This window comes from Ictalurus punctatus, chromosome 20, assembly GCF_001660625.3.
Source record: "Ictalurus punctatus breed USDA103 chromosome 20, Coco_2.0, whole genome shotgun sequence".
Lineage (NCBI taxonomy): Eukaryota > Metazoa > Chordata > Actinopteri > Siluriformes > Ictaluridae > Ictalurus > Ictalurus punctatus.
Window position 1 is genome coordinate 305,227 of NC_030435.2, and position 10,000 is coordinate 315,226.

At 40.9% G+C, this 10,000-nt stretch overlaps 1 protein-coding gene across 1 annotated transcript in view; it reads left to right on the top strand.

The window, feature by feature from the left end:
• The window catches only part of me1 (malic enzyme 1, NADP(+)-dependent, cytosolic), a 48,894-nt gene that overhangs the window by 25,633 nt on the left and 13,261 nt on the right, over window positions 1–10,000 (top strand). The window contains exons 4-5 of the mRNA XM_017495284.2: window positions 2,587–2,662; window positions 3,664–3,825. Of these exons, the coding sequence (XP_017350773.1) occupies window positions 2,587–2,662; window positions 3,664–3,825 (238 nt within the window). The remainder of the gene's footprint in view (window positions 1–2,586; window positions 2,663–3,663; window positions 3,826–10,000) is intronic.

A 10,000-nucleotide genomic window follows, 5' to 3' on the forward strand; every position in this document is an offset into this window, starting at 1 on the left:
TCGGTAAAGGAGGCGTGGCCTCTGTACCTGTCAGTCTCGGTAAAGGAGGCGTGGCATCTCAGTTAACAATTCAAACTGCATTTAATTGAATTATGGTGTTGAATAACAGCAGATTGTATTGTTACTGTATTAATATATTATTAGATGATATTATTTTATATTACTGTATTTATATTTAAGACATTATTGTAAGACTGTAAGTGTTGCTGTATGATTAGATATGAAATGACTCTACTGTACTGAGAATGTAAAGCATGTGTGTTTTATTTCCTCATTAACTCTGTGAACTTCCCACACTGCTGTGTTTGTGAGCCATAAAGGACTTTATTCTGAAATGAAAAATGTGTGGGATTTGATTAAATCTGTTTTTTCAAAGACAGACACACAGTGCAGGACTTCATACATCAGACACATCAGACATCTATCTCTAAATATACCTCCATAACTCATCACACATGCAGCTGATGCTGCAGTATCTCATCTAGAGAAAAATACACACTGTGTGTGTGTGTGTGTGTGTGTGTGTGTGTGTGTGTGTGTGTGTGTGTGTGTGCGCGAGTGTGTGTGTGTGTGCGTGTGTGTGTGTGTAATGTCATTTCCACATCAGATTCTGAACTGCAGGACGAGTGGTGTTCAGTCTGAATCAGCGTTTAGTGCAGTTCTCAAACCAACGCTTTATGATTCATGCTAATGGAGGGAAAATGTGGCTTTAAGATCCCTTTAACAGAGCTCTGTGTGTGTGTGTGTGTGTGTGTGAGAGAGTGAGAGAGAGAGAGAGAGAGAGGTACTTTCCTCTGTTATGTAAGACGGTGTAATTTGATGCTGTGTCAGTCTGTGTGCTCCGTCAGTGAGACGATTCTGTCTGACTTCCACATTCTCCTTATTTATTTAATCATTCATTTAATTACATCAAAGATCCAATTAAACATTTATATGTGTGTGTGTGTGTGTGTGTGTGTGTGTGTGTGTGTGTGTGCGCAGAGTAATTAATGTCTGTTTCACCCAAAAATTCCAAAAACGGCTGAAAGATTTGAACAAGACAATCTTGAAACAACAGGGAGAGAAAGAAAGAAAGGGAGGAGGAGGAAGAAAAAAATACAGTACGGTAAAAGGAAAAGGAAAGAAAGAGAGGAAATGGGAGAAAGAGAGAAGTGAAGAAGTGTATGAACTGGAGACGGGGAGTGTGTGAGATGGAAGAAGAGCGAGTGGAAAGAATGAGCGTGAGAGTGAGGAATGATGAACTGAAAGGAGAGGTGTGTTTTATTTGTCCAGCTGATTCTCTGTTTCTCCATCTTTGTGTAGCACCTCCTCTCTCTCTCTCTCTCTCTCTCTCTCTCTCTCTCTCTCTCTCTCTCACACACACACACACACACACACACACACACACACACACACACACCCAGTCTGACAGAGTGTATTACAGTGAGTTGTCACACATGCATCTCTGTGTGGAGAGAAATGTTCCAAATCTGATCATCATTTCTGTCTGATAGTTCAGTCTGTCTCTCTCTCTCTCTCTCTCTCTCTCTCTCTCTCTCTCTCTCTCTCTCTCTCTCTCACTGTCTGTCTCTCTCTCTCTCTCTCTCTCTCTCTCTCATTCTCTCTCTCACTGTCTGTCTCTCTCTCTCTCTCTCACTGTCTGTCTCTCTCTCTCTGTCTCTCTCTCTCTCTCTCATTCTCTCTCTCACTGTCTCTCTCTCTCTCTCTCATTCTCTCTCTCACTGTCTCTCTCTCTCTCTCTCTCTCTCTCTCTCTCTCTCTGTCTCTCTCTCTCTCATTCTCTCTCTCACTGTCTCTCTCTCTCTCTCTCTCTCTCTCTCTCTCTGTCTCTCTCTCTCTCATTCTCTCTCTCACTGTCTCTCTCTCTCTCTCTCTCTCTCTCTGTCTCTCTCTCTCTCATTCTCTCTCTCACTGTCTGTCTCTCTCTCTCTCTCTCTCTCTCTCTCATTCTCTCTCTCACTGTCTGTCTCTCTCACTCACACACACTCTCTCTCTCTCTCTCTCTCTCTCTCTCTCTCTCTCTGTCTCTGTCTCTCTCTCTCTGTTCTTCATTATAATGATGTAAATGATGTTATATTCCGTGTGTATAAAACAGAGTTAGAGGGGACGAGTCGTTCTATCAGTGGATTTGAGACAGATGGCCTTTAGTCCAGTCAGAACTTAATATAATCATCTGTGTCTCACACACTCTCTGTCTGTCTCTCTGTTGATCTGTCTGTCAATCCGTCTGTCTGTCTGTCTGTCAATCTGTCTGTCTTTTATATGTTTAGATAATTAGATGATGTTTCTTTTAGTGATGCACCCGTTTTTACCTCACACTCATTTGTGCATCATCAGTACTAGGTGTGTGTGTGTGTGTGTGTGTGTGTGTGTGTGTGTGTGTGTGTGTGTGTGTGTGCTGGTGTTTACATTCACACAGGCGGTACAGTCTCCTGTCATTCTGCTGACCGCACATAGGAGTGTTTGTCTTCACTATTGTATGACTGCTGGACCATCTGTCTCTCTCTCTCTGTGTCTGTCTCTCTCTGTCTCTGTGTCTGTCTCTCTCTCTGTCTGTCTCTCTCTCTGTCTGTCTGTCTCTATCAGGGGTTTGTTCATCACTATCCACGATCGCTCCCACATCGCCACTCTCCTGCAGAGCTGGCCGGAAACGGATGTTCGGGTGAGTCGATTCAAGTTGATTCATTTTAGTTCAGTAATAAATAGAATCTGAATAAAAATGTCACCTGATCATGTTGATGATAATATGGCCAGAGCGTATCAGGGACAGCAACAAGTATAAATGAGAAAAAAGGAGAAAAGGAATGAGTAGAATTAGGAGGTAAAATGAGCGCAGAGGCTTTTCTGTGGTTTTTGGAAGTTAAATCTCACATTGATTCCAGAACCATCGATTCCTAACTGATGTGAATCTCACACAGGGGAAAGTGATCTCGTAAACTCACAGTAATTTACTCATTAAGTGTAAGAAGGTGGTTTGGGGTGATGATGTCACGCCCCAGGGGCTTGTGGGAAACGATGAGGATCGGGTGGTGGAGTGGAACGAGGCAGTAAAACCTTTATCACGGTGTAGAAGTGCGTCAGTGAGGAGCGATAGTGATGGGAAAGTGTGTGTGTTATTTTGGGATCAATGAGCTGCTTGTTTATTACACACACACCGTGTGGATGTTTATTCCACACACACACACAGTGTGGATGTTTATTCCACACACACACACAGTGTGGATGTTTATTCCACACACACACTGTGTGGACGTTTATTCCACACACACCGTGTGGATGTGTGTAGCTGGATGAACTCTCCATGCTGTGAGATGTTTATTGGGTAAACCTGTGAATAGAATAATGAGGGTTATAAACTCTAAGAATGGAATGAAACAATAAATTACCAGGAAAAAATCAATAAATATAAATAGCAACTAAAAAAGTTGAAATTAAAAATGGAAAAAATAAAGTTGGTTACTGAGGAGGAATGAATAAAGTGTGAGAGATGAATACTTTACAGATAAAAATCAATGGAAACAATGTGTTACACACAGCGTGACATTTATATATCATTATGTAAATAAAACCTATTTGCCAATTTAGGTATTAACTGTATATATATATACATATGTGTGTGTGTGTGTGTGTGTGTGTGTGTGTGTGTGTGTGTACCATTACCAGGCAGTGGTAGTGACAGATGGTGAGAGGATTTTGGGGCTGGGAGATTTGGGATGTTATGGAATGGGAATTCCAGTGGGAAAACTGGCTCTTTACACAGCGTGTGGAGGAATTCCACCTCAGAAGTGTCTCCCCATCATGCTGGATGTGGGAACGGATAACGAGGTAAACACACACATAACTCCATTACATAATTCCAGTGTCCTATAATCCCAGTCTGCTATAATCCAAATGTGCTACAATCTCAGTGTCCTTTAAACCCAGTGTGTTATAATTGCAATGTACTATAATCCCTGTGTGTTATAATCCCAGTGTCCTATAATCTCTGTCCCATAATCTGTGTCCTATAATCTCAATGTACTATAATCCCAGTATGTTATAATCTGTCTCCTATAATCTCCGTGTCCTATAATCTCAATGTACTATCATACCAGTATGTTATAATCTCAGTGTCCTATAATCCCAGTGTCCTATAATCTCTGTCCTATAATCTCAATGTACTATAATCCCAGTGGCCTATAATCTCTGTCCTATAATCCCAGTGTCCTATAATCTCTGTCCTATAATCCCAGTGTCCTATAATCTCTGTCCTATAATCCCAGTGTCATATAATCCCAGTGTCCTATAATCTCTGTCCTATAATCCCAGTGTCCTATAATCTCTGTCCTATAATCCCAGTGTCCTATAATCTCTGTCCTATAATCCCAGTGTCCTATAATCTCAATGTACTATAATCCCAGTGGCCTATAATCTCTGTCCTATAATCCCAGTGTCCTATAATCTCTGTCCTATAATCCCAGTGTCATATAATCCCAGTGTCCTATAATATCAATGTCCTATAATCCCAGTGTCCTAGTGATTATAATGATTATAAAATCATTTACACATTTAAGAACATTAACAGACTCTGTAGTCCAGAGATTCACATACACATGTGGTCACTTGATTTACAGATGAGGTTGCGAGAGAAAGTCCTTGTTTCATTAATTTATTTTACAAATTAATACAAGAAATATTGAATATCAGGTCTGTAAATATTTGTAAATGTTACTTGGAGTCGCATTTCTGACCAGCAACATTGAATTTAACAGTGTACATCTCATTTTAATCATGTTCCCTATCCTGCCACGATGCACTCTCTCTCCATCCATCTACATCCACTAAACAACTACACCTACATCCACTAAACAAACTACACCTACATCCACTAAACAACTACACCTACACCCACTAAACAACTACACCTACATCCACTAAACAACTACACCTACATCCACTAAACAAACTACACCTACATCCACTAAACAACTACACGTACATCCACTAAACAACTACACCTACATCCACTAAACAAACTACACCTACATCCACTAAACAAACTACACCTACATCCACTAAACAACTACACCTACACCCACTAAACAACTACACCTACATCCACTAAACAACTACACCTACATCCACTAAACAAACTACACCTACATCCACTAAACAAACTACACCTACATCCACTAAACAAACTACACCTACATCCACTAAACAAACTACACCTACATCCACTAAACAAACTACACCTACATCCACTAAACAACCTACACCTACATCCACTAAACAAACTACACCTACATCCACTAAACAAACTACACCTACATCCACTAAACAACTACACCTACATCCACTAAACAAACTACACCTACATCCACTAAACAAACTACACCTACATCCACTAAACAAACTACATCTACATCCACTAAACAAACTACACCTACATCCACTAAACAAACTACACCTACATCCACTAAACAAACTACACCTACACCCACTAAACAACTACACCTACATCCACTAAACAACTACACCTACATCCACTAAACAAACTACACCTACATCCACTAAACAAACTACACCTACACCCACTAAACAAACTACACCTACACCCACTAAACAACTACACCTACATCCACTAAACAACTACATCTACACCCACTAAACAACTACACCTACATCCACTAAACAACTACACCTACATCCACTAAACAAACTACACCTACATCCACTAAACAAACTACACCTACATCCACTAAACAAACTACACCTACATCCACTAAACAACTACACCTACATCCACTAAACAAACTACACCTACATCCACTAAACAACTACACCTACATCCACTAAACAACTACACCTACATCCACTAAACAAACTACACCTACACCCACTAAACAAACTACACCTACACCCACTAAACAAACTACACCTACATCCACTAAACAAACTACACCTACATCCACTAAACAAACTACACCTACATCCACTAAACAAACTACACCTACATCCACTAAACAAACTACACCTACATCCACTAAACAAACTACACCTACATCCACTAAACAACCTACATCTACATCCACTAAACAAACTACACCTACATCCACTAAACAAACTACACCTACATCCACTAAACAAACTACATCTACATCCACTAAACAAACTACACCTACATCCACTAAACAAACTACACCTACATCCACTAAACAACTACACCTACACCCACTAAACAACTACACCTACATCCACTAAACAACTACATCTACATCCACTAAACAAACTACATCTACACCCACTAAACAACTACACCTACATCCACTAAACAAACTACACCTACATCCACTAAACAAACTACATCTACATCCACTAAACAAACTACACCTACATCCACTAAACAAACTACACCTACATCCACTAAACAAACTACACCTACATCCACTAAACAACTACACCTACACCCACTAAACAACTACACCTACATCCACTAAACAACTACACCTACATCCACTAAACAACTACACCTACATCCACTAAACAAACTACACCTACACCCACTAAACAAACTACACCTACACCCACTAAACAAACTACACCTACATCCACTAAACAAACTACACCTACATCCACTAAACAAACTACACCTACATCCACTAAACAAACTACACCTACATCCACTAAACAAACTACACCTACATCCACTAAACAAACTACACCTACATCCACTAAACAACCTACATCTACATCCACTAAACAAACTACACCTACATCCACTAAACAAACTACACCTACATCCACTAAACAACTACACCTACATCCACTAAACAAACTACACCTACATCCACTAAACAAACTACATCTACATCCACTAAACAAACTACACCTACATCCACTAAACAAACTACACCTACATCCACTAAACAACTACACCTACACCCACTAAACAACTACACCTACATCCACTAAACAACTACATCTACATCCACTAAACAAACTACATCTACACCCACTAAACAACTACACCTACATCCACTAAACAAACTACACCTACATCCACTAAACAACCTACACCTACATCCACTAAACAACTACACCTACACCCACTAAACAAACTACACCTACATCCACTAAACAAACTACACCTACACCCACTAAACAAACTACACCTACACCCACTAAACAACTACACCTACATCCACTAAACAACTACATCTACATCCACTAAACAAACTACACCTACATCCACTAAACAACCTACACCTACATCCACTAAACAACTACACCTACATCCACTAAACAACTACACCTACACCCACTAAACAACTACACCTACATCCACTAAACAAACTACACCTACATCCACTAAACAAACTACACCTACATCCACTAAACAAACTACACCTACATCCACTAAACAACCTACATCTACATCCACTAAACAAACTACACCTACATCCACTAAACAACTACACCTACACCCACTAAACAAACTACACCTACATCCACTAAACAACTACACCTACATCCACTAAACAACTACACCTACATCCACTAAACAACCTACATCTACATCCACTAAACAAACTACACCTACATCCACTAAACAACTACACCTACACCCACTAAACAAACTACACCTGCGCCCACTAAACAACTACACCTACATCCACTAAACAACTACACCTACATCCACTAAACAACTACACCTACATCCACTAAACAAACTACACCTACATCCACTAAACAACTACACCTACATCCACTAAACAACTACACCTACATCCACTAAACAAACTACACCTGCACCCACTAAACAACTACACCTACATCCACTAAACAACTACACCTGCGCCCACTGAACAGACTACCCTCTCGTCTCAAATCACAGCCGTGTAGTGCTGTAGACGTTGTCGAGCACTAACACTACCTGGTTTTCTGATTACAGTTCATGGTGGAAGTGAAGAACAAGCCCTGTCATGTTGCTTTCAAAGCATCTGAAAGCTCTGTTTTACATAAAGGCCTTCTGGAAGATTTTATAATGTTAGGTCAGAGATTTAGATTTGAGTTTGATTGATTTGATCATGACAGCGTTCACGATGATGGTGGGAGGTTTTGAGAGAGACAGAGCTCGGCAGGTAAACATCATCCTGCAGGAAATCGTTAAACAGTTCACAGTTAGATGCACCGGGACGTCTTGGCTCTGACCTGCCGTCGATGAACAAGCCTTTATTTGTCACCTATACATTACAGTGAAATTCTTTCATTCCCATGTCCCAGCTAGTTAGGAAGTTATGGGCAGAACTGGGGCAAGGAAAAGTCCTTCTGCTTTTCGGTCACTCATATTACACACAGGCTTCGTATTTCACTGATGTTCAGATGTTCAGTTACTGTATAACTCTGCAATTTAAAAAAGTGTGGAGTCGTCAAGGCTTGGGGTGGTTTGTCCAAAAAGTTTGGGACCCTGCTGTAGTAGAATGTGCGCACACACACACACACACACACACACACACACACACACACACACACACACAGTTATTCTGGTCTGAGGCTGTTTTGATCTGATGCCGATACAGAAGCTTGTGTGGTTTTAAAGGACAGTGAGACGACGGTTCGGTTCCACATGTACACATGCAATAAAAAACAAACACACAAACAGTTACCCATAAACCACTAGTATACACACTGGACTACAGCCAGTTTTAAAAATAAAATCTTGCCATCTGAGTCCAAAACACACCCGGCGGTTTCTCAAAAAAATAATCATTGTGTGACGACAACAACCTGCTTTACGATACAGCTGAATCAGGAAATGGGGAATATAGAACACTTGGATTATAGAGCATTGGGATTATATAAAACTGGGATTTTAGAACATTTGAATTATGTAAAACTGGGATTATAGGGCATTGGGATTAGAGTACAGGACGCTGGGATTACAGAGTTTATATTTACTTTATTATATTATATTTAGTTGCCTTTTTAACCTGCTCATTTCTACCTCTATTGGTTTTCATTCCAATATAAATAAATAGTCATAAAAATTTACTAGATAATTTATAGGATTTTATGTTAGAGTTTTATGGTGGTGTAATAAACAGGAATCTCAGTAAAGCAGAGAACAACAGGTTAAACCTCCACACACAGCGCTGTATTACTGGGGATCGTCCCAGACAAATCTCAAATCTCCAGCCTGAGGACATTACATTCTACAAATTTCAACATATTTTCAACAGATGACAGATCTGATGATGATGTGTGTGTGGGTGTGTGGGGTGTGGGGGTGTGTGTGTTTCATGGTAGCTGAATAATGAAAGGTGTGTTGTTAGAGGATTAAATCTGCTGCTGTTTCATACAGAATAACATGCTAAAAGGAAAAGTGTGAACAGTGTGGAGGTGGGGAGAGAGAGAGAGAGGGAGAGAGAGAAAGAGAGAAAGAATGAGAGAGATTGAGAGGTTGAGGTTGAGAAGCTATGCTGTACACTGACAGTACTGATGGCTCTACACCTATTTGAGAACAGAAGTATTTTACACCTGATCAGATACACAATCAGGAAACAAACCAAACACACCACAGAATGAGTTAACACGGACAGGAACCTGTGAAGGAAACAGATAAGGAAAGTGAAGCAAGGACAGGGACAGGATGTGGTGGATTAATGGGGACAGTGACAAGTTGTGGTGTGGTGGGTTAACGGGGACAGGGTGTGGTGGGTTAACGGGGACAGGGTGTGGGGAGTTAATGGGGACAGGAACAGGGTGTGGTGCGTTAACGGGGACAGGGTGTGGTGGGTTAACGGGGACAGGGTGTGGTGGGTTAACGGGGACAGGGTGTGGTGGGTTAACGGGGACAGGGTGTGGTGGGTTAACGGGGACAGGGTGTGGGGAGTTAATGGGGACAGGAACAGGGTGTGCTGGGTTAATGGGGACAGGGTGTGGTGGGTTAACGGGGACGGTGTGGTGGGTTAACGGGGACAGGGTGTGGGGAGTTAATGGGGACAGGAACAGGGTGTGC